Below are 25,973 nucleotides of genomic sequence, written 5' to 3'. Positions count from 1 at the left end.
CATGCACGGAGCAGTTCTGATGTGCGTGGGCCACATTTCTTTCAGCAGCTCCACTCTCATTGCCCATCCAGTGTCCTCCAAACTCTCATGGGACACAGTGGTCAAAACCAGTGCTGGTCCAGTGGGCTCCTTCAAACCATGCACCATGGGACATTCAGTCCGGAAGGCCAAAACCCAAACCAAATCTCCTCGCAACAGAAGCCCTCAAAGCACAGTGCATTGCTGTAGGAGCCTCAACGTGAATTCTGTGATCTCCTGATTGCCTCTGATTGCACCCAGGTTTGGGAGTGCTGCTTCTTGTCAGAATGGCTTATGGCCATTTTTTCTTGCCTTATTCCCACCACTGATGTGGCACCTCCACTGCAGGGGCACGGTGGATGTGAACTGGAAGAAACAAGTCATTGAAGGAGGCGTGAGCAAGGCATCTGGGGAAAAAGGGGGTGTTTTTGGCTACGGTGGATGCAGGGATTGTTCAGTCTGGAGAAGAGGAGGCTCAGGGGAGACCTCATTGCACTGTACAACTTCCTGAAGGGAGGCTGTGGTGCAAAAGGGTCTGGCCTCTTCTCCCAGGCAAACAATAGGACCTGAGGAAATGGCAAGAAGTTGTACCAGAGGAGATTTAGGTTGGATATTAGGAGAAACTTTTTCTCTCAAAGGGTGGTCAGGCACTGGAATGGCTGCCCAGGGAGGTGGTGGAGTCGCCGTCCCTGGTGGTGTTCAAGAGGCGCCTGGATGAGGAGCTACGAGAGATGGTTTAGTGCTGGTGGCACTGATAGGAATGGGAGGGGGGTTGGACTGGATGATCTTGCAGGTCGTTTCCAACCTTGTGATTCTGTGATTCTGTGCTTCTGTGATTCAGCTCTTTATACACTGAACTGTGGTGGCCCTCCTCTGCCTCAGCTCACAGCCTTTGCCCTCCAGACCCCTCCCCATCTCTGTAGCCTTCCTTTGGACACTCTCTGATAGTCCTGACGTTGTGGTACCCAGCGCGCAGTGCATGGGAGCTCCGTGCTGACATCCCATGGCCAACACCACGGCCGTCCCATGGAGCCTTGTGCTCCTCCATAAATCCCTCCAGTGCCAGTTGCTGCAATGTGCCTTATGGCTGTCGTTGCCTTTGCTTTGACTATTGCTCTTTGTCTGCTAACTTGGGGGTGGAGGGGCGGCTAATTAATTAAGCAGTAATTGTTGTCAAGTCAGTTGTTCCTAGCATTTAACATTTGACTTGTTTACCGTCCTGAGGTGCAGTGGAAGGAGTTAATGATCTAACAAATTGTGCATCCATCACGAGAGACTTGCTTGGAAAGGACAACTGTATTTATGAGCTGTAAAATAATACGTTTTAAAACCTCACATTTTGGAGAAGGATCGCTGGGGTTCGCCTTTGGAACTGTCACTAGCTAGCTGCAGAGACAAATGTGTCGCCTAATAAAGCTTAATGACTGATTTTCCTATTAATCAGAATTGAGAATGTGCTTCATTAAGATAATTAACTGAGCAGTTGCTGAACTGACAACTGATAGACACAAATTCCCTCGTTACTTGTTTTCCTCTAAATAAAACTCAACAGAAGACAGCGGGCGCTGCTGTTGGAGATCGGCCATCATGCCCACCTTGCCGTGTCCATCACCACCCCAAACAGCCACTGCACGCCCTGGGCAGCCCCACAAGTGCTTGTGCAGCACCAGGGCTTAGGTATGATGTTGCTGGAGTCAGATTGAGTTGCTCTCCATTTCACTGGGTCTTTGTCGGAAGGTCGGTTCTCCATTCTCGTTCTCTGCGTTACCCAGTGAGCATTGACTCTGCTGAAGGGGTGAATTCCTCTGCCCAATTTCTGGCTTTTCCTCGTTGATCACTGCACGGTAGATGCTGGGTCGTGAATCCTGAGGCCCGTGAAGGTAGGGAATATGTGAAATTAATCTGTTCCAGGTGTATTTATAGGCAGTCTGTGCAATGGTGAAGAAGTAAGAGGAAATAATGGAGAGATCCAAAACTTGAACGATGGAATGCGCTACCTGGTTGTAACATCAAGCTGTAAATCCTTTGTTTTTTTTCCTCAGCTCGCAGTGTCCTGAATTACAGTGCAATAATCCTAGCAAACAGCACCGCTGCGGACCTCAGAACGGGAGCGCAGTGCAGGCAGCTGTCTCACCTCTGCTTTCTCTTTGTCTGCAGAGTTCCTGATCTTCCACCATGAACCCGGTTTACAGCCCCGTTCAGCCTGGGGCTCCCTATGGAAACCCGAAGAACATGGCATACACAGGTAGGTCCGAGGGCGTCCCTGTTGGGTGGAGGGAGCAGGCCATCGTTAACGAGTGGCGATTCCCTTAATTAAGTGGTTCACATCGGGGACTCAGCAGTGAGGTTAATGAGAGGAAATTGGACCTGAATGCCACCCGTGGTGGAGCCAGTTGTTTGGGGAGCACGCTGTTGTTATCGTAGTGATGATTTGCACCAAGTTGTTGACTGGTTGGTTTTGTTTTCAAGTTACGCTTTGCTTGAGTTGATCCTACGTCGAACATCGAGGCCCATGTCTGTTTGAAGCCCATGTTTGAACCCAGTTTTCTAAAAGTGTCATCTTTAATGCTTGAAAAAGGCATTGGGTGATGCTGGCCGTAATTGTGTGACTGGCAGGGAGCTGATGTGTAGTGATAGAGAAAGAACTGAGCTCAGACAGGGGCTGTGCTTTGGAAGAAAACCTCAATGTGGGTGTCTGTGTTCTTCCCTGGGCGTTGTTTCCCCTGCACGTATTCTGATGGTGTAACCCTTCCTGCCACCTGCCTGGGAACGCATTTCCTTCTAACGTTTTCTTGAGTGTCATTAGCTGTTAATTAGCGGTCATGCTTTGTGTTCACTTTACCAGCTGTATGAGTTGACTTTAAGCCTCACACGTGAGGCTGCGTTGTGGAGAGGAGTGGTCAGCAGGCATGGAAATGAGCATCCAATACTCTCAGCTGTTTCATCTGCGCGGCGTTTCTTTGGCTCTGCTCCTTCTCTCTGGCAGCAGATCAGTCCTGCTGTGTTTGCTGAGGAGTCCTGGCTGATAACTCCAGTGTGGAGAGTTCCTCAAAGAGGTTTTGCCCTGTTTTGATCCACCATTTCTCTTTTCCCCAGTCAAATTTATGCATGCTGCTTAGTTGGAGATACTTCACGCAGGGAAACTTTGGTCTTCCAGTCAAAGCGTGAGAGGCTTTGGGAAAAATTCTCTGTGAATAATCAGAAATATCACATAGAGAGAGGACTGCAGACTCCAGCAGTGCTCGGGTGGGAGAAGGAGTTCCAAAGTGCACTGGAGAGAGCAGCAATTTTGTGCTTTGCAGTGCGTGGATGGGTTTGACAAGAGTCTACTCTCCCGCTTTACTTTCTTTGCGTGTCCTCGAAACTCCACATTAAATACTTATTGAATGTGAATTTTCTCCGTCTGCTTCTGAACAGCCATGGATGTTAGGTTGGAGATGAGGAGGAAGTTTTGGAGCCAGAGGGTGGTGAGGCAGTGGCACAGGTTGCCCAAGGAGGCTGTGGATGCCCCATCCCTGCAGGCATTGGAGGCCAGGCTGGATGTGGCTCTGGGCAGCCTGGGCTGCTGGTTGGCAGGGCTTGGAGCTGGATGAGCGCTGTGCTCCTTTGCAACCCAGGCCATGCTGTGTTTTAGAAGCTGAAGATTATGTTGTGCATTCAGACGTTTAAAGCCATTGTCCTCCTTGCTCGTGGCAGCTCCAGTAGGTGTCCTGGTGGGGCTGGTTTCATCCCAAACTTCAGCCATTCATCTTCCAGAGTTCGTGATGTGAAGCATGACCTAAGGCAGAAAGGTTGGATGAGATGGGACTCAAGGCAATGTCATAAGGTCCTTGGATATGTCAGTGGGAACTCAAAAATAGGAAGATTCAAGTGGCTGCGTGGATACAGGACAACAAAGCAGTAAACTGGGTCGTGTTGATGCTTGGATGGTTTCTTAGTTTAAATGAAGAGCTATTTCTTTGCTAGGCAAGTAGTATTCCAGAATGTCCTTAAAATATGAATTTGCCAAATATTTGGTGGGAAAACTGAAGTTACACTTCAGCAAAAGGGAAAAAAATTAACATTCATTCCTTTACATATCAAAGACAGGCAATGCTCGAGGGCAGTTTCAGCAATTATTAACAGAAAGCTGACATAGCTCTTGCTTTAGAAATGCCAGATTCTGTCTATCTAATGCTGATTTCTACCCTTGGATTTCATTTGCAATGCATTGCTCAGCTATTGATCGATTTATTACGTAGCCACAGGCTGTTCTGGAGGATATTTAAATGCATATGGACAGAGAAAATGGACTTTTCACAGGAGAAGCATGAAGTTAAGGAGTTGGGAGGTGTTTCTTTCTCAGATTGTTTTGAAATGGCGTGGAAGGGATGTTGCCTACCAGAATTTGTGCGGAGCCCTTCCATGGCTCCAGGAGCTCATTGCAGCTTTGGAGTTTGTGATTGCTTTGGTTTAAATGGCTTGAATGGTAAGTAGTGCATAAACCAAGGTTTGAAAGTAGAAGTGCTCATTGAAGTGGTCAGAAGTGTTAAATTAACACAAGAAATGGGCAGAATATTATTGGCTGTGTGCTCCAGCAGGTCCAGCTCCAGTAATCACCGCCCGTTTGAAAATCTGACTTATTTTAGAACATCTGCAGCAGCGTTTGAATATTAAAATAGCATGTAATTAATTTGGATCTTAGTGTAAAGTGCTGTTTTAATTGATCTTAACTTTAAAAAGTACACTTAAGGGCTCTGGTTTGCTATTTTATTATTTGTGGAATGTGTTTTCTTGTCCCAGGTGTAAGCTGTTCAAATGCCTGGTTCTCTGTGGATGCGTTATCCTTTGTCTTTCTGTTTACACCACTTCTGCCTGTGGTTAACTCTGAGTATTTTGCAAAAGGATGTGAGCAAGTCCTTAAAATACACATCAGCCAGCAGACGCCTCTAACTTCAGCAAGAGCGTGTGCCCCAGAGATGGGTAACTTTGCTCTTTCTGTAGTTGGGTCAACTTTTTCAGCCTGTCTTTGGTCCACCAGGTTGTGTGTCCTGAGTGCTTGACAGCCTTGGGTCAACTTTTGGGCAGCTATTTGCCTTCAGTGCTCACCAACCTTGGGTCAACTTTGGGGCAGCTATTTGCCTTCAGTGCTCGCCAACCTTGGGTCAGCTTTTGGGCAGCTCTTTGCCTTCAGTGCTCGCCAACCTTGGGTCAACTTTTGGGCAATTATTTGCCTTCAGTGCTCACCAGCCTTGGGTCAACTTTTGGGCAGCTATTTGCCTTCAGTGCTTGACAGCCTTGGGTCAACTTTTGGGCAGTTATTTGCCTTCAGTGCTCGCCAGCCTTGGGTCAACTTTTGGGCAGCTATTTGCCTTCAGTGCTTGACAGCCTTGGGTCAACTTTTGGGCAATTATTTGCCTTCAGTGTTCGCCAGCCTTGGGTCAACTTTTGGGCAGGTTGTGTGTCCTCAGTGCTCACCAGTCCTGTGGCAAATGGATGAGCTCACTGGAGGGGAATCAGGGATGAAGAATCAGTCTTTTCTGGAGCCTCAAGCGTGAAACCATAAAAGCATTGTAGCTTACACCATGATCATTTTCCCTATCAGAGCCTGATTAATATGCTGATAAGATGCCGTGCTTCATGAACCTTCGGTAGGCTGCCCCGTGTTCATTGCAGCTATTGCTAAAATAAAAGCTGATAATAAAGTCCACAAGCTCAGAGATGTGAAGCTGGTAAGTAAATCTCTGCGGGTTTGTGTTGCGTGGCTGCAGTGCATGATGCTCTCCTGCTGCCAGGATCTGCCAGGGCTGTTTTCCTGAATGTGTGGCACATCGTGGAGATTCTGCCTATGGAAATCAGTGGAGTTTTTTGGACAAACAGCCCTCTTCAGGCTCCATGTGCCACTGAGCTGTCTTTCTGCTTTTTTATTCCACAATGACTGCTGGAAATTGGAAAAATAAGAGGAATTTTGGAAGTTATTTGAAGAGTTACTTGAAATTTTATTTAAAATGAACAGGGCAACCTCAGTTTTTCTACTTTCTCAGCCTTTCTATTCAAAAAATCACTAAACAGTGTGGGTGTATTCTGTCCTGCTCCACACATTACTGCCTGGACTCTTCCCTTGAGTTATCAGTCAGCCCTCTGCCTGCTCTCAGACCAAAATCCATGGTGCAATCCCAAACTCCTTGCTGTACTGCTGCATTAGGATGTGCTGCTCACACACCTTGGCCTGTGGTCCCTCCTCATCACTCTGGTTCCACGTTTTTCTGCCCAGTTTGAGGTGCAGTGTGGAGATGTGATCCCCTGTGCTGCTTTCATGGCAATGGCAAGGAAAGAACATCTCCCCTAGGGTTGTTCTTGTGAGATGTGTGCATTATGTCTTAGGAGCCCTTCTTCCTCCGTTGTGTTGAAAGGCACATTGCTGGTTGATTCCGATGGAGATGCTTAGAGCTGTGTTTGGTCATGAGTCCCATCCCTGGGATTTATGTCAGAATTATTTACTGTAGTCTTCCAAAACCTGAACCTTCATTTTAAAGAGGTTATGTCTGGACAAATGTACTTGTCTGCTTCTTGAATGGGAAGGGAGAGGCAAACCTGTGTTTGGAGGTGAGTACACATGGAGCACGGTATCTCTGTAGACTCAACACTCCCACTCCAAAACATGGGTCCCTTGCCTGCTGCTGGCCATGTCTTCTGAAGTTCTTGACTCTCAGTGAATCCTTGCAGCCCATGTTGATCATGCAGTGTCCTCGAGCCCACCAGACTGGGGATGCTTGGCCACTTGGGGAGCAACGTTGGACGCTGCTCTTCCCAACTCTTCCCAGTCACTCCAGGAAGAGTTGGAGATGTGTGGCAATGGCAGAAAGTGAGAGCCTCAGGACGGAGGCTCCCAACTCACCCAGGGTGGGGGAAGGCAGACACATCTTCTGTTTCTTTCAGGAGCCTATGGGGAGATCAGGGAGTGCGAATGTGAGCGCACGAATCGTATCATATCATATCCCGAATCATAGCATATCGCGAGTTGGGAGGGGTCCGTAAGGATCCTGGGGTGCAACACATTGGGAAGGTTTGGTGGGGTGGCTGTGTTCAGATGGCCCGATCTAGTTTTCATGATTAAAAATGTGCATCTCAGAGTTCTGAATGATGGAATCATAGAACCAAATGCATTCGTCCTGCAGGTAATTCATTAGCCACAAGCAGCCCCAGCGGTTCCACAGTTTCCCTGGATGGTACATGCAGGTATTTCATGCAGACTTTTTGTGTAAGGGACAAGGCATGAGCATGCAGTTGGGTAGAATGAAAATGCAAGATTAAAGGGCTGTCATAGAATCACAGAATGACTTGGGTTGGAAGGGAGCTCAAGGATCACGAAGCTCCAACCCCCACCAATGCAGGGCCACCAACCTCCCCATCTCACAGCAGCCCAGGCTGCCCAGGGCCCCATCCAACCTGGCCTCCAACACCTCCAGGGATGGACGGGGCATCACAGCCTCTCTGGGCAGCTGTTCCAGCACCTCACCTCTCTCCTAATAAAGAACTTCCCCCTGATATCCAATCTAAATCTGCCCTCCTTCGACTTCAAACCATTTCTTCCTGTAAGGTAGCCCTTACTGTCTTGAGAAAATTGTGTTTTTTTCATCATTTTGTGTCCATACTTGTCTCTGCAGCAAAGTCAGTATAAATGACCCGAGAGCGATGCTGTTTTCCTCCATAAGGGTTGGGTTGGGTTGGAGGGGACCTTAAAGCCTGCTTCCATCCTCTTGCTGAAGGTTTTATCGTGCTCAGTGTCGTTTGTGTTGGACGTTGGCTGCACAGAGCAGAGCTGATTTGCATGCTCAGCATTGCTCTTCGCTTAATTTATTGGTATACTGAAAGCCAGTAGCCTCACAGTTTGTCCAAGTGGAAGGATGTGCTGAGGGGATTTCTGCAGTCGGCCTTCAATGATCTTCATGGGACAGAGATAATTCTAGGTTTAATTTCAACCTTTCTTATTGACATAAAATTTAAACGTTCCTGTATTCTTCCCGGCGAAGGCAATGCCTGTGACAACAGATTGGTTCTTTGGCCAAGAAAACCAGCTGCTGACAAAACTACTGAGTGAAGAAGGTGAAGTCGACCTCATCTTCCCTTCTGGCGTAAGTCAGAAGGTTTTTGGGGAGCGCTGAGGAAGATGAGGCCGCTGATGTTCCGCACGCGCGCCCTCGTCTTCCATTCTCCGGGAAATGCCATCTCTGGGTTTAACAAGGTGATCCACCGCTGACTGGTTCTGTGAAGCAGGAATTTTGAAGGGTGTTGGATTGATTTCAGAGTGATTAAAAATGGACGAAGTGGGTACAGTGAATATTTTTCCTCTGGCGTTTCTTCGTGTTTATTAATCGGTGTGCGTGGAGCAGGCGGGGAAGTGGTGCTCGGCTGGGAGAGGAATGAGATCTGACTCGTGTGGGCTCTTGTTATTTTTAAGTGCAAATGAGTTGTTTCTGTGCAGTAACACAACCAAGCGACATGTTGCATTTCTCAGTGCTGGAAGCTGATTGAGTTTCAGCTCTGCTTTGCTGCTCACGTCGTCCAATTCATGGCAGTGACTTGTGGAGCTCTTCCTCCAAAAATATTGGAGGAAGTGAGGTACAAGTTTCCCCATCCTGGAGAGCGAGGAGAAGGGGGCTGCTGGTTGGGTTTGGGTCGTTTAGACCCAGCGTCCTTAGATGTTGTGCTGAGGGACATGAATTAGAGATAATTATTGGTGATAGATGGACAGTTGGACCGGATGGTCTTGTAGGTCTTTGCCAGCCTTGGTGATTCTATGATTCTGTGGTTTATGAGCATGCATGATGGCTGTGTGCTGTGTTTGGGTATGCTGGCTGTGGTCACAGAATCACAGAATCACAAGGTTGGAAACGACCTGCAAGCTCATCCAGTCCAACCCCCCTCCCATTCCTATCAGTACCACAAGCACTAAACCATCTCTCGTAGCTCCTCATCCAGGCGCCTCTTCAACACCACCAGGGACGGCGACTCCACCACCTCCCTGGGCAGCCATTGCAGTGCCTGACCAGCCTTTGAGAGAAAAAGTTTCTCCTAATATCCAACCTAAACCTCCTCTGGTACAACTTCTGGCCGTTTCCTCGGGTCCTACTGTTTGCCTGGGAGAAGAGGTCAGACCCTTTTGCACCACAACTTCCCTTCAGGAAGTTGTAGAGTGCAATGAGGTCTCCTCTGAGCCTCCTCTTCTCCAGACTGAACAATCCCAGCTCCCTCAGCCGCTCCTCGTAAGACCTGTGCTCCAGACCCCTCACCAGTTTCATTGCCCTGGACCTGCTGCAGATGGGCGATGTGATGGAGCATTGGAGTGTAGCATCCCACACCTCTGAGTGTAGCAGGACAAAAGGCTTCTTCCTTTCCTTTCAGTGCTGGAAATGGAGAGTTGAGTCTCATCGCCAGGGGTGTATTTGAGCCCCTTTTAAAAAAAAAAGGAAATGGCAATCACAGCACTCCAGGTAACACCAGCCCTCCAGGAGCTCCCCAGCAACTTCATAGAAGGGCAGAATGGTTTGGGTTGGAAGGGACCTTGAAGCTCACCCACTCCCAACCCCCTGCTGCAGGCAGGGACACCTCCCATAGCCCAGGTTGCTCACAGCCCCATCCAGCCTGGCCTTCAGTGCTTCCAGGGACGGGGCATCCACAGCCTGGCTGGGCAACCTGGACCACTGTCTCACCACCCTCACAGGATGGAATTTCTTCCCAATCTCTGCTCTAAATCTACCCTCTTGCAGCTTGAAGCCATTTCCCCTCATCCCGTCACTACCTGCCCATATCAAAAGTCCCTCCCCAGCTTTCCTGTAGGCCCCTCCAGGTCCTGGAAGGTTGCTATGATGTCGCATTGTCTTCTCTAGGCTGAAGACCCCCAGCTCTCTCAGCTTGTTCCCATAGGGGAGGTGCTTCAGCCCTCTGATCATCTCCATGATCTCTGATCCTCCAACAGCTCCACGTCCTTCTTGTGCTGAGGGCCCCAGCTACTTGCTGGAGCAGCTTTTACCCCTCACCTTATACTGGGACTCTGCGTAAGCATTTATGTGCTTTTGAGTTTCCCCCATTGTAAAAAAAAAAAAAAAATAACAAAACAGAACAGTCCCAGATCCTAAAAGCAAGCAAAACTCAGGTTCTGCGTTCCTGAATGAGCCCATTGTGTGCCTTCTAATCCCGTGTGCTCGCGTAGCGCAGAGAACGGCTTTGTGCTGCGCCACGTTGCTCGGCCACAATATTGATTTTGTTTTTTCCTCGCAGTAAAAAGAGAAATAAAAAGATTAAATGACCTGGGCTGAAGCAGACGCGTAGAAGGGAGGGAAGAAAAAATGCCAATATAAGGCGAACAGAGCATTTTTTGTGTCGGTTGCTGCTGTAGACTGTTGGCGTACGGTCATAAATTCTTCACTCACTTGAGGAAGTGAAACACTTTATTTTTAAGCTTTAGTCCTGCCAAAGCTCTGTCTTAGGTGATGTGTAGTTGAATTCTGTGTGGTTGTTTGGGCCTTTAAAATGTATCTCGAGTACTGTAATGGGTGGATGCAGTTTTTTCCTGTATGACTCCTAGTCTTTGTATATCACAGAAACCCTATTTGTTGTTGGCGTCTGTTGTCTGTAGTTTGTTTCTAAGCAGTCTTCTTTTTCTGCTTCTTTGTTTCACTCGTGGTTCCATTGTTTTAGACTATTTAAATGCCTCTTCCTACGTGTTTCCTTTACTTCCATACAGGCTGTTGGCTCTGTCTTCCTTACGGCTGTGTATCTGTTGCGTCCTTTTGTTTTTTTCCACCTCAATCTGTCTGCTCTTATGATGATGACTGTTGTGCTCTGTTCCTAGAAATCTTCTGTGCCTTTCAAGCCCCTTGTTCTGTCACCACAGACCCTGCTCAAGAGCCTGTCCCCTTCTTTCCTGTTGCCCCCCTTTAGACACTGACAGGCTGCTCTCAGCTCACCTCGCAGCCTTCCCTTCTCCATCTGCACAGCCCAGCTCTCAGCCTGTCCTCATAGGAGAGCTGTTCCATCCCTGGCATCATTTCTGTGGCTCTCTGGATGCTCTCCAACAGCTCCACGTCTCTCCTGCACTGAGGACTCCACATCTGGATGCAGCTGGGAGGATCAGTTGAGAAGATCACTCATTGTTGGATGTAGTTCCCGCTGGGAAGCTCCTTTAAAAAGAGGTTGTTTCAGGGAATTCCCTCCCCTTCACAGAACCTCGAGCTGGAAGGGACCCACAGGGATCACTGTGCCCAACTCCGGCCCCCCACATCACCCCCAACCCCAGCCCTGCATCAAAGCTGTGTCCCATTGCTCCCTGATCTCAGATCTGTGCCCACCACCCTGGGGAGTTTGCAGTTCCAATTCATAGAATCATAGAATCACCAAGGTTGGAAAAGACCTCAAAGCTCATCCAGTCCAACTGTTCACCTATTCCCAATAGCTCCCACTAAACCACGTCCCTCAACACAACATCCAGCCTTTCCTTGAACACCCCCAGGCTCGGTGACTCCACCATCTCCCTTATCCCGTATCCCCATTTGCTTTTCTCCGTGATGCACAGCTCGGATGCTGCCTGCCCCACACACACAATATTTGCTCCTCACCTCCACTTTTGTTATTTATGTCAGGAGCAGCAGAGAAGCACTTTGGTATATGCTGTTGTATTTTTGTAGGCTGAAAGTCATAAATGAAAATGTAGCGGCTTGCCTCCTGCAGGCGTGTTTGCAGATTAAATATTGAATTTTTCTCCTCTCCTGGCACACAGTGATTTCTTCACGCCGTGCGACGCAGCACAGAGGCCCGTCTGTGTGTGCAGCACCATGACCTGCGATGAGGTCTTAAGGACCTTTGTCAGAAACATTCCCCTGGTTTGCACCACATCTGCAAATCACCGGGTCTGTTTTTCTGCTGTGCAGAAACCCAATCCAGGGGTGGCTTGTATGCAAACACGTTCCTACGCTTATTTCCAAGCGCGTGTTCCTGCCTTTCCCCCTCTGTGCTCTCGCTGGCATTCGGCCTCGTTTCATCTGACGCAGTACTGGGCTTGAATTTTAATGTCTCTGCAGCCAGAGATGATTTATGAGATCCCAGAGCCCTGGCTCGGAGCGCAGGAAGAAAATATTGCATCAGTGAGCTTGCTTGGCACTGTTCAAATAGATGGGGCCTGAAAGAGTCCTCAGTGCGATGGCTTCTTCCCTTCCTCCTGCTCCCCGTGCTGCATCCCCTGGCTCTGACCCCACATTTCTGCTGCTGGAGAGGTGTGCTCACTCCATGCAGGAATGAGGGTTGCCTTATTGAGGACCTGGATGAGGGCACTGAGTGCACCCTCAGTACGTTTGCAGATGACACCAAGTTGGGGAAATTTGGATGTGCCTGGGAGTGGGAAGGCCCTACAGAGGGATCTGGGCAGGCTGGTGGCTGGGCTGAGGCCAGTGGGCTGGAGTTCAGCAAGGCCCATTGCCAGGTCCTACATTTTGTCCACGGAGGATCTGGGGTTGCACCAAGGGAGGTTCAGGTTGGATGTGAGGAGAAATTGGTTCTCATAAGGAGCGCTGAGGCGTTGGCACGGGCTGCCCAGGGAGGTGGTGGATTCACCATCCCAAGGGTGGGATTTGCCCACGTTATGAGGCTTCGTGCATCATTGACAGCAAAATGCAGGTGAGACGTGCAGAAGGGGAAGGTGACATGAAAAAAAACCAATACCTCATCTCTCATTTTGCTTACTCTGACCTCCTCACACACTCGTAACACCATTCACATCCCTGGAGGTGTTTGAGGACAAGCATTTGGCTGCTGTAGGTGTTCAGAGCCGTTGGAAATCATGGCTTTCTCCACCAGGGTTATAATACCCAACAAACCTTTGTTTAGCTGAGAGGAAGACTGCCCCATTGCTTACAACCTCCTGAGCCTGTATGTTGACTTGATGATGAAGATACGTTGGCTTGAGGGTGAAGAGAAGTGCCTCAAATAACAGCAAAGCCAGGTTGACAGGATGAGCTCTTGCAAGATTGAGATGTTGGCCACGGCTGCTGGACGTGAGGGTGATGGAAGGAAGGGCAAGAGGGAAACCCTGGAGTCATGACAGGTGAAGACCTTTGTAGCTCAGTAAATTAAGTCCCTTTAGTGCGTAAACGAGGGCAGTTTCAGCCTTCTGCTTGATTCATTGCCATCTGTTTACACCCAGGATTGAAGTTAGCATCTCTCACTACTGGAAGCCTAATGCCTTGCAGAGATGAGCGTCTGTCTCAAGGGAGCAGGAGTTGTTGATTTTGGTGGCATTCCCAGGAGATGCAAAGCACATAATAGCCATGAATGAGATCCAATGGGAAAGAACTAATTTCAGCAGCCTGACAATGAGTGGTTTCATTCAGGAAGATGGGAGTGTGTGTGCATCTGAGCTTCTGCTTACTTCCAGGTTCTTCTTGTTCCAAATGAGGAAGTAATTATTGAGGTGAAGACATTTTCTGCTGCGTGTGGAAGGTGTGGGCAAAGACTTATGTTCCATCGCTGGTATGACTTTTCTGTCCCCAGAAAGTGAAGGGAATAGTGATATATTTAACCATCATCGTGATTTCGGAGTGAACAGGGTGATTTTTCGTAAGTGAAGTCGTGGTAATGGTCACACAGAGCTTTAAATAGGGCACGGTTTGCTCTGAGCCCCTTGTTGCAGCTCAGGACTGCTGGACGGTGCACATCTGTGGGTATCCCATGGCATGCACAGGTCAGGGACTCTCAGATCTCTTACAGCCAACTGGTGCCAAGTTGGATCTCGGCTGTGAAGATCACACTCTGCATTTCTCCATCTTTTCCTGTTGCTTCCAGAGAGCTGAAGGATGACAGCACTTCTGAAGCAGGAAGCCCAGCTTGGCGCTTGACCTTTGGTGGATGTGTTTGAAGTTTGTCTTCTCCTCCAGCACCCATCCCCAAAGTACAGCCCATTACATCCTTGTTTGCTTCTGTGCTCAAGCAAACACTTGAGGATCAGTACTACTTGTTAGGTATAATTGCTGGGGAAGGGAGCTGGAAGAAGATCTGTGGATGTGGTCCCACATCAAATCCCAAGGGTGGGATTTGCCCACGTTACGAGGCTTCATGCATCATTGGCAGCAAAATGCAGGTGAGACGTGCAGAAGGGGAAGGTGACATTAAAAAAACCAACACCTCATCTCTCATTTTGCTTATTCTGTCCTCCCCACACACTCATAACACCAAAGTGAACGCATGTGGAGTCTGACACACGTGTGCCTGATGGAGAACAAGGGGTGGGGCTGTCAAGTCATAGAATCATAGAATCATTGAGGCTGGAAAAGACCTCCAAGATCATAGAATCATAGAATCATAGAATCATAGAATCATAGAATCACCAAGGTTGGAAAAGACCTCAAAGCTCATCCAGTCCAACTGTTCACCTATTCCCAATAGCTCCCACTAAACCACGTCCCTCAACACAACATCCAGCCTCCAAGATCCTCAGGTCCACCCCAGCCAATCCCACCATGCCCACCAACCATGTACTCCAGTGCCACATCTCCACTGTGCTTGGAAGCCTTGCCTGTCTCCTGGGTTCCCCTTAATTGGCAAAGGCAGGCAGGTTTGGGGTGGGCTATTTGTGCCTTTAGGAGCTGATGGTGATTGCAATCTTTGTCCTCTTCCTTCTGTCATCAGACAGCACATCCAGTTGAATCGCCACCCCTTTTCCTCTCTCTCTGGATGTCTCATTGCTCTCGGCTGTTTCCTTCCCTGGTTTGGGTATCTTGAGGATATCTGAGCTCTCTTCCAACCTTCATGATCCTGTGAAATCCATACCAGCTTTACTTTTACATGAGTTAGACATTACAACAGTAGGAGCAGCAACAATTTGTGCGTTAAGCATGTGGGTGTATTAGCAAAGGCAGGACAGTGCCCCTTCCATCAGGCTGCGTTTTGGTCCCTGTTGAAACCAGCAGCCAGCCCCCGGCGTGTTGCTCTGCCACCATCAGCCCAGAGTAATGTTTGACAGCATCTCCAAATGAAGTAAAATCTTCACAAAGTCTCAAAACGTGCTGAAACCACTGCAAATAAATAATTGGCAATAGTGAAAGAGGGAAGAGCCAGTGATAGCACGGCCTAACGAGCTTGGTCCCATTAATTTCTCCACTAGCTGTTCCTCCAGGGCAGCAGTGTGTAGCCCTGAGTGTTAGCCCCACGATGAATAAATATGGAAGCAGAACGCTTTCCCATTAATTTCAAACTTCGGTTATCATGACAACAGGTTACAACTCTTTTCATTGCCATGACAATATCTCCTGCAAAACTGTGGAGATGTCGTCTGACAGTTATTTTTAGTTTGTCCTCCATTCCCATGGAGACCAACTTTGCCTTGAAGCTCTCGGTGCTCTGTGCTGGGAGCTGGGAGCCTTGCAGGAGGCTGTAAGTCAGGAGCAGCCCCCAACCCCACGGTCAGCATCTGGTTCACGTTCTGCAGAGGACACTGAAACAAAACACCTAAAACAAAACACGGGGAAGAGCTGTAGGATCACAGAATCACCAAGGTTGGAAAAGATCATCCAGTCCAACCATTCGCCTACCACCCATATTTCCCACTAAGCCACGTCCCTCAGTACAGCATCTCCATGGTTCTGGAGCACCTCCAGGGATGGTGACTCCCCATTTCAGCACCCAACCAGAACAAGAGAAGAAAAACCTGCAGAAAGCTGCGGCCATTGGGTTTGACTTCCAGCGGCCATTGAGTTTGAGCTGTTGCACAGTTGGTTTGGGGATAAAAAAGAGACAGAATCTCAGAGGGAAGGGGATGTGTTTGTGTTCAGCACAGCTTGGTGAGGCAGTGGCACAGGTTGCCCAAGGAGGCTGTGGATGCCCCATCCCTGCAGGCATTCAAGGCCAGGCTGGATGTGGCTCTGGGCAGCCTGGGCTGCTGCTTGGCGACCTGCACACAGCAGGGCTTGGAACTGGATGAGCATTGAGCTCCTTTGCAGCCCAGGCCATTCTATCATTCTGTGATTCTGTGTAGAATTATGCTCGTGTTGTGACATCAGAAGAAGCTACCCAGTCTGTAGGAATTCACACTGCTTTCTCTCCATTTTCCTATGGTTTACAAAGGGAGCTGTGCAGCACTGGCATTTGCTTGATCAGCTGAAAGTTACGAGTGCGTGGTGGAGCAATATTAAAAATTAACTCTATTTATGAGCTTCCTTCTTTCCTGTGCTTTCATCTCTTATCGATGAAACGTTTCTCTTTATTCCTCCTCAGTGGATGTGAGCATGTCTGCTCCAGAGTCAGAAGCGATGGGACAGAGATGATGTCCCCATTTGCAGAGCGCTGCAGAGGGTTCACAGGGAGGTGACAGCATGGAATTACGTGGATTTGGGTTTTTAGGTGTTAAAATTTCAGAAGAATTCCCATACAAGGGAAGTTCCCATCTATTTTGTATCTGTACCATAACAACGTTGATCACATTTTTTTTTCCTCAAGGACTTTCTACAAGACTTGGCTGTTGTCTGTGTCTAATACCATCAAGATCACAGAACCATAAAATGGCCCGGGTTGGAAGAGAGCTCAAGGATCACGAAGCTCCAACCCCCCACCAATGCAGGGCCACCAACCTCCCCATCTCACAGCAGCCCAGGCTGCCCAGGGCCCCATCCAACGTGGCCTTGAACACCTCCAGGGATGGACGGGGCATCACAGCCTCTCTGGGCAGCTGTTCCAGCACCTCACCACTCTCTCTCTAAGGAACTTCCCCCTGACATCCAACCTCCAGCTGCCCTCCCTCAACTCCAAACCATTTCCCCTTGTCCTGCTGCCATCTCCCCTTTCACAGAGCTGACTCCCCTCCTGTCTGCAGGCTCCCTTGAGGCACTGCAGGCTGCACTGAGGTCACCCCGCAGCTTCTCTTCTCCAGGCTGAACAAGCCCAGCTCCCTCAGCCTGTCTTTGCAGGGAGGTGCTGCAGCCCTCATCATCTTTGTGGCCCTCCTCTGGATCCTCTCCAATTTTTATGTGGTTCCATGATAGACACTGTAAATCGTCATTCTGCTACCATCAGCTTGTTGATGGCAGCTCTGCTTCCTCTTCTCTCATTGCCCATAATGTTTGTCGGCACGCAGAAGTGTCCCATAAATCCTCACTTAGCCCAGCTGCCTGCGTTCAGCTTCCTTAATCTCTCCCCATCAATCTCCATCCTTCTCATTGCGTCCTGCTGGTTTCCCCCCCCCGTTGGCTCGGTTGGGTTCCTGGCACAGAGCTGGGTCACAGTGGGACGTGATGCTGTCTGTGGCGCTGGTGTGATGAGTTGTGTCAGTTGTGAGATGTGTGACTGCATCTTTCTGATTGTTGGCACAGAATTTTTGTAGAGTCACAGACAGCCCCAAGCTGGAGGGCACCCATACGGATCACCGAGTCCAACTCCTGGCTCCACACACAGCACCAGTTTGTTCTCCAAATGATTTCACCCCTTGTTTGTGTGTGTGGGTCAGACAGCACTTAGCTTTCCCTCATAGTAATTGTTACTGTAATGACTGTCTTCATGAGCCATGTACCTAACAGAAAACCAGTAGATAGAATCCCAGAGTGGGGTTGGGTTGGAAGGGACCTCCCAGATCATCCAGCTCCAACCCCTGCAGCCTGGCGTTGGTACCTCTAGGGAAAGGGCACCCAGAACTTAATTGCTTGATTAGTTGTTGGTAACTGCTGGTGTCTGCGTTTAGTTGTTGTTGCTTGGGTTTCTTATTTGTTCTCACGTTATTTGAGTGGTTGTTTGCGTTTCTGTGGCCAGCAAATGGGTGCTGTGAGAGACGGCGTAGAGCAAAGCACGGGACCAGCAGCCTCCATGAAGTGCACTGAGAAACCTCTGGGCACAGCACAACCAAGGTCCTTCCTCTCTCACTTAGCAAGTGTGGAAGAGATGTGGAAGAGATGTGTGGAAGAGATGTATTATTTTGGAGGGGAAAGGGAATCAACGAATCACGTCGAAGGCCGTCGGATCACCTTCCCTGCAAAGAACAGGGACGCCCCCAGCCCCATCAGGTGCTCAGAGCCTTCATTTCTCCTCAACACAGATTTGACCGCAAGGACTTTGCAGTGCTGCTGCTTGGGATGCAGTGTTTCCAGTATTTCTTGGGAATGAGTTGGTGTGATCATAGAATCGTAGAATCACAGAATCACAGAATAGCTTGGGCTGGAAGGGAGCTCAAGGATCACAAAGCTCCAACCCCCCACCAATGCAGGGCCACCAACCTCCCCATCTCACAGCAGCCCAGGCTGCCCAGGGCCCCATCCAACCTGGCCTTGAACACCTCCAGGGATGGACGGGGCATCACAGCCTCTCTGGGCTTGCAAAGTGCATGAACTCCGTTCTACTACTAAATAAGAACAGCAGAACAGCTCCAGGCAGCTGCTGTGTTTTTTCCATGGATACCAAAGGAGTCATCCCAACCTGGCATCTGTCCTGAAATGTTTTGCTCTCCAATAACAAAGAAATCTTTGAAGTTCTGCGATACAGGAGCAAGCAAAAATGTAGAGCAATAACTTAAGATTGTGTCACGTTGTTTGTGTCCCTCGAAAATATTGCTGGCATTTATTAGAGTCGTCATCTGAGACACGGGGATTTATTCCATCAAGCTGTGGGCTGCTTCCTTGGCCAGTTGGGTTTCAGTGCTGGGAGCAAGATTTAGAGACTGGGATTTTCAGTGAAAGTCTTCAAGGGAGATGTTCAAGAAGAAGAGCAGATGTGACACTGAGGGTCGTGGCAGGTGGGCATGGCAGGGCTGGCTTGGGGGTGGACTTGGCCTCGGAGCTGAGGAGTCTGAACAGCGGTTCAGGTTCGGGTTGTGCATACGGGACCACAGCATCCAGCAGCACGGTGTGCTGCTCACCAGGACAGCAAATGCAAACCCAGAGGCAAATCCAACCCAAGCACCGTTCATTGGGTTTTCCTCCAGCGTCGCCCTCGTTTCTCCCGCGTCCCTAATGCGTACGGCAGGCAGATTTATGCAGCTCATTTGCTGCCCCTGTGTAATCATTTTTAGCTCTGCGTTAATGCGCTGAGCAAGTAAAACCAGCTAATGAGAGGAGGAGAAAGGAATCTTTTTGTAGGTCTAATGCTCTTGTTCCTGGAAGCGGAGGGGAATAATTAGCATTCCAGCAGAGGAAGCAGTTACTATGGCAGTGCGTACTGATGAAACGCCGTGGATACAAGTGAGCTAATTCAAACCAGCCCAAGGCCGTATGTTTAGCTTGGTCTTTGTTATATAACAAGTTTGGAGGTCTCTAACAATTTCTGGGTAGAAGTGACCTTCAAGAAATGGTTAAAATAAGAAAACTGACTGCTTTTTTTTGTTAACAGCGCGCAAACCCGTTAGTTACACAAACAGGACGAAGGCATTTAATCTCCTTTTGAGGTTATTTGCCCGTTTGTTGGGACTTATCGTGCCTTTTTATTTGCTATTACACCAATCTGGAAGAGGAGGATGCGGATGGCTGCATTTCCCACTGCATTTCCTCCTGGGTCCCCTGGAGATGGGCGCTGCGTCCTTGGCTGGGATGGAGCAGCGGAGTTTTGTTCTGCCGTGACATCAGCAAAGAGGGAATTTCTCGGTGTTTATACAAGTTTCTGCTGAGCGTTTTATCTCCATTTCATTTTTCTGCATTCTTTGTTAATCTTGAAAATAAGCAAGTCCTGACAGTTCTGTGGCTCCATGATATCCTGCGTGTGTGTGTGTGTCTGCGGCATCCTTCCTACTGCGGCTTCTGGAAGCTGAAATCGTATTTAAATCAAAACTAAGGCAGCACAGTACCCCACCCTAAGCATAATTACGTTAATCACCCATTGCCAGAATAGAAATTCCTGAGACTGCAGGTAGAAGAAGGTGCAGTGAACAGCAAGGCGTGTAATTAAATGGCACAGTGTACCTGAACGTGGGCTATTGCGGTGATTAATTTTAAATGCTGTCCTGTAATTATAACCAGACCATATACTCCGCAGAAACCTTTGTGCACAAGCAGCAGGGTGCTGTTCTGCATTATTGACTTTGGAGTAGCTGGAAGAAATTCAAAACATCTTCATATAAATTACATTTTGGTCATGGTCTGCTCGGCTGCGCCGTCTCCGCAGGCACAAACACTCCTTTCTCAAACAGCATGCTGGGCACGGCCTATCAGCCCCATTTTAATCTCAGAACCCCACACTGGTTTGCGTTGGAAGGGACCTTAAAGCCCTCCAAACCCAACCCTCCATGGGCGGGGGCATCTCCATTGAGGTGCCTGTAGCCCCATCCATGGGTGCTGTTGGGGATTGGCACCCACAGCTCTCTGTCTCCTGCCCATCCATCGTAGAATCATAGAATCCTTGGAGCTGGAAGGGACCTTTAAAGGTCATCGAGTTCAATTCCTCTGCACTGCACAGGGACACACAGCTCCATCAGGTTGCCCAGGGCCTGATCCAGCCTTGCCTTGGAAGTCTCCAAGGATGGAGCATCCAGCACATCTCTGGGCAGCCTGTTCAGTGCTCACCACCCTCACTGTAACAGACGTTTTCCTTACATCCAACCTAAATCTCCTGTTGTGGAGCTTGAAGCCATTTCCCCTTGTTCTGCCAGCAGACCCTGCTCAAGAGCCTGTCCCCTTCTTTCCTATTGCCCCCCTTTAGACACTGACAGGCTGCTCTCAGCTCACCTCGCAGCCTTTCCTCCCCTTCTCCGTCTTCACAGCCCAGCTCTCAGCCTGTCCTCACAGGAGAGCTGTTCCATCCCTGGCATCATTTCTGTGGCTCTCTGGATGCTCTCCAACAGCTCCATGTCCCTCCTAAACCAAGGGTGCTCCTGCAGAACAGCAGCACCACGGTTCGGTTCCTCACCCCTGTCCCCACATGGGACACATGCACTGCATTCCCAACCCCTCTCTTATTTCCAGGATGCTCTCTCTCATGTGGCTGGGACCATGCACGATGTCAGCACCATCAGTTGGGTACCTTTCACCACAGGTTGGTGGTTGGACTCGCTGATCTCGGAGCTCTTTTCCAACCTTGGCGATCCTGTGATCTTTTAAGATGGTTTGCTCTATTTCCTTCTGCAAGAAAGGGAACCTCTGCGAGCTGCTCTGTCACATGGCAATCTGGGCAAGCGTTCCCAATAAAACATTCATAACATTGCACTCCTTTACGAGTCCAGTGGTGGCCCGTGAGCATTTATGAGCAGCGCCGTACGCACCATCGTAGAAAATATGTGCTCATTTAATGCACTGTGATAAAGAGCTCTTTATGGAGAGATTTATTTATTTATTTATTTATTTGCAGTTTATTCATCCCTATTTACGTAGAATTTCCTTGAGATCCTGCAAACCTTTTGCTTATTCAACCTTTCTTGGCTGTTTTGCCACATCTCTCCCATTGAGGAGGCCAATGGGATCCTGGGGGTGCATTAAAAAGAGCGTGGCCAGCAGGGTGAGGGAGGTGGTCCTCCCCTCTGCTCTGCCCTGGTGAGGCCACATTTACAACACTGTGTCCAGTGCTGGGCTCTCGGTTCAGAAAAGACAGGGATCTCCTGGAAGGAGTCTGGTGGAGGCCACAAAGATGATGAAGGGCCTGGAGCATCTTCCATAGGAGGAAAGGCTGAGAGACCTGGCTCTGTTCAGCCTGGGGAAAAGAAGACTGAGAGGGGATCTGATCAGTGCTTATAGATATCTGAAGGGAGGTGGAAGGCAAATGGACGAGGCTGGGCTCTTGGTGGTGTGTAGTGATAGGACAAAGAGCAGTGACCTAAAACTGGAACATAGGAAGTTCCATACGTACATATGGAAGATCTTTACAGTAAAGGTGATTGAGCACTGGCACGGGTGGCCCAGAGAGGTGGTGGATTCTCTTCTATGGAGATATTCCAGCCCCATCTGGATGCCCACCTGTGCAACCTGCTGTAGGGAACTGCTTTAGCAGGGGTTGGACTTAATCTCCTGAGCTCCCATCCAACCCCTACAGTTCCGTGGTTCTGTAACCATTGTCTGTTTGAGTGCAGAAGCTGAAGTTGCATTTGATGCAAAGTAGGCGTGCAACCTTTGTGCATGATGGGTGCTTTTCCTAGGGCAGCTCTGAACCCATTGGGCTGGCAGCATTCCCTGCAAGGATGGGAGCTGCAGCCTGGGGCTGCGTGGAGATACGGCACTGAGGGACTTGGTCAGTGGGCATGGTGGGGGAGGGTTGGGCTTGAGGATCTCAGTGGTCTTTTCCAACTTTAAGGATTCTCTGATACATGAGATTGGTTTCCAGGAGTGCTTAATGATAGGAGTGCAGCTGGAACGGATGGCCCAGCTGGGGGCTGGAGACCTCCCTGCTTAGACACAGCATGCTACCTAAATAGGTCAGGGTTATTGGCTCAGTGATGTGATGTCAGCAGAGGACCGAGCCTCCCCTCCAGGACGCAGGTCTGAGTGACCCAAAAGATGGGCATGGTTGTCTCCTGGACGTTGAGAGTGGCTCAGGACATCTGCACGGCTCTGACCATGAGCTGTAGGGGAAATACAGGAAAGGATTGTCTCATTCTGCTCTGCCTGGGATGGCCTCACCTCAAGCAAGGTGTGCAGTTTGGGTGTCAGAAGGACATAGAACTGTTGGAGGGCATCCAAAGGAGCACTGTGGAGGTGGGAAAGGGTCTGGAGGGCCAAATGCGTGAGGAGCTGCTCAGATCCCTTGGTTTGCTGCTCAGATCCCAGAGCAGAGAAAACAGAGGGGAGGCTCATGGTGGCCCTACAGCTCCTCATGGTGGCCCTACAGCTCCTCATGGCCCTCCAGCTCCTCATGGGTCAGGTGCAGGTGAGAGAAGGGCTCTGCCCCAGGCTAGTGGGCATGGCACAGCTCCCCAGGGCAGTGTCTTGGCCCCAGGACATGTCCCAGTGCTGTGGGATGCTCCGGAGCTGCTGCTTGCATGGCACTGTGGTGGTGGAAGCAGAAATTTGACAGGGAAACCGAAAACATGAAAATAATTCCATTTGGCTTGAATAATAATTAATATTTATCCTTCCCCAAACACATTGTTTTCATGCCGTCCAGTCTGGTTGAATTTAAGTCCAGTTATTTCATTCAACCCCAAATGTTTAATTTCAGACATGTATGAGAAAAAAGGAAAGGGTCAAAAAGAATGAAGAGAGGAGGTGATTTTCCCCTTCAATCCAGTAATCCCAGGGCTAAGGTTTTCATTCAGAATATGGAAGGAACAATTCGGAGAAGTTCCATCCTGAGAACCTGGAAGCTCTCATTTTAAGGGCGATCACAGAGTCATTGAGGTTGGAGAAGACCAAGATCCCCAACCTCAAGCCATCCCACCATGCCCACTGGTCGTGTCCCTCAGTGCCACATCCCTATAGCTCTGGAACATCTCCACGGATGGGGGCTCTCATGTTGCCATGCATTATCACTCTTTGGAGAAGGAATTTTCCCCAGTATCCACCCTGAACCTCCCTTGGTGCAACGTGGGGCCATTACCTCTCATCCTATCACTGTTAACGGGGAGAAGATCACCAAGCTTTGGGATATTTTGGGATGCTTTTCCTGTTTGCTTATAATCCCGTTCCATTCTGCCCAGCCAATCTGGACCAGAGTCCAAGTGAATGTCCTCACTGCAAGCTTCATCCTCACTGTGTTTTCCCAGTACAAGGAAAGTTGTGAGGGACCATTGGGAATCATCTGTGTGCACCATAGGGGTTCAGATAAGCCCCAGAAATAACAAAATTAAACCCGAATTCATTTCCTTTTGGAAGGTAATTCTTCTTGAACCCCAACTGAATGCGCACTGGGAGTCATCAAGCACACGATGGTGAGCATCTTGCAGGCAAAGGTGATCTGGAGGTAAAGGCATTGCAGGGGTCTCGTCCTGGCACTGTCTGTGCCGGTGGGTTCAGGTCTCTCTCAGCACTGGTTCAATTCCCTGGCAGCCTGTAGACTTTATTGCCTGTTCATGTCCTTTTTATTGCCTTAATATGCTGCTGGATGTCTTTCGTTTCTCCTTCTACGTAGCCAGGGTGGTTTTTTTTTTGTGGGATTTGTAGACAAAAGGTTTCTGCAGCTGGTGCTGCTTTGGCAGCGGGTTCCCACATCCTCCCAAATTAATGGAGATGAGTCACTGCAGGAATAGGAAAGGAGAAGCAGCACTGTCTTGTTTGGAGCACATCCCCATTCATCCCAAAACACAACGGTGGTGCGCGTTGTGCATGATGAGCATAGAGCCACAGAACGGCCTGGGTTGCAAAGGAGCTCAGTGCTCATCCAGCTCCAAGCCCTGCTGTGTGCAGGTCGCCAAGCAGCAGCCCAGGCTGCCCAGAGCCACATCCAGCCTGGCCTTGAATGCCTGCAGGGATGGGGCATCCACAGCCTCCTTGGGCAACCTGTGCCAGTGCCTCACCACCCTCTGGCTCAAAAACAGCAGCTCCCTGAGTTGTGTCCTGGTTAAAATGCTAAAGCAGTGCAGGGCAATATTGTCTGCTATTAATTATTGCACAGGTTAAGAGGAATAACTCTTAGAGTTGAGTTTTGCGAGCAGACCTGTGCTCCATTCTCAGTTTAACGTATGTGTACAACTCAGCCTCTGGGAAGCGAAGCCCTTCTCCAATATTCATTAACCCAGTCCTTCTAAGATCTTGAACTTGCACACCAGATGAGGTGATACACTTGTTTTCTCTTTGTGTGTGTAAGTTACACTTCTGGAAAGCAGCACAGCACAGGAGATCCATCTTACAGGCAATTACCTGCTGTAGGGAACCTGCTTTGGCAGGGGGGTTGGACTCGATGATCTCTGGAGGTCCCTTCCAACCCCTACAATTCTGTGATGCTGTGATTCTGTGATTCTGTAATTGCAGAGCCTCTTCCTGAAATTTCTTGGAAAAATCCTCCTTCTTAAGCCTTGCTTGGCCACGCTCTGCCCTTGGCAACTAATAAATTAGTTTTATCCCATTTCCATTTCCTTTGAAAAGGAAATACATCTGCATTTTCTTTAATCTCCTGAAAGCCTGTGCGAATGACACCAAAAAGCTTTTTGGAAAATTGCTTGAAAGCGTTCAGAGGTCAGACGGCAGCTCACGGTCACTCATGTCTGGGAACTCTCCTCTTAATTCTTCTGTGGGACATTGAGGGTCTACATCCCCAATGCCATCGTTTATTTAATACAGCTGAATGGCAGCCCTTGTTGTTTATTAAGCAAATACTGGAGGAAAGGTTTCGAAAGCAAGCCAGCCTTGCTTTTGAGACCTGTAAGTTGTTTAGAGAGAGAGAGGTGAGGTGCTGGAACAGCTGCCAGAGAGGCTGTGATGCCCCGTCCATCCCTGGAGGTGTTGGAGGCCAGGTTGGATGGGGCCCTGGGCAGCCTGGGCTGCTGTGAGATGGGGAGGTTGGTGGCCCTGCATTGGTGGGGGGTTGGAGCTCCGTGATCCTTGAGCTCCCTTCCATCCCAAACCATTCTGTGACTCTGTGATTCTGTGAAAGTCACTGTGATGAGACCAAGATAAGAATGGATAATGCCACCATTTCCTTATCAGTTTGCTCTGTGGCTTGAAAGTGGAAATTGTGATATTCCCTTGCTTTTATCCAGATGAAGTGACTGAGCTTCTTCCGTGTCGCGATGTGAGTCCACTGTGTTTTACAATCATAGAGTCACCAAGGTTGGAAAAAGCCTCCAAGCTCATCCAGTCCAACCATCCATCCACCACCACCGCTGCCCCACTGAACCACGTCCCTCACCACAACATCTGCGTGTTTGTTGAACACTTCCAGGGACAGTGGCTCCCCCGTTTCAGCACACGATCATTCTTTCAGAGAAGAATATTTTCCCAACATCCAACCCGAATGTGGCTTTGTGGATTTGGGTCCCTCCCTTTGGGACTCTTCATGTCCCATAGGACGTCTGTCCTTCTGTCCTTACAGACACACCAGGCAGCGTTGGGGGGAAGAGCCGTCATGGATTTTGGAGGGGAGCCATCATTTTGTCT

General features: G+C 49.2%; 1 protein-coding gene across 2 annotated transcripts in view; it reads left to right on the top strand.

The window, feature by feature from the left end:
• Positions 1-2,181: 2,181 nt before the first annotated feature.
• FAM168A (family with sequence similarity 168 member A) overlaps positions 2,182-25,973 on the top strand; it is a gene marked incomplete at both ends in the record, with an annotated part of 73,852 nt that continues 50,060 nt past the window's right edge. The window contains one exon of one of the 2 annotated variants that reach the window (XM_079542978.1): positions 2,182-2,263. In XM_079542978.1, coding sequence (XP_079399104.1) covers positions 2,194-2,263 — 70 coding nt within the window. The remainder of the gene's footprint in view (positions 2,264-25,973) is intronic. The other variant, XM_079542977.1, reaches the window with a different exon arrangement.

This window comes from Tetrao urogallus (genome assembly GCF_951394365.1).
Source record: "Tetrao urogallus genome assembly, chromosome: 1".
Classification (NCBI taxonomy): Eukaryota; Metazoa; Chordata; class Aves; order Galliformes; family Phasianidae; genus Tetrao; species Tetrao urogallus.
The sequence above is the reverse complement of the archived record's forward strand: the minus strand, read 5'-3'. Positions and strand labels throughout refer to the sequence as shown.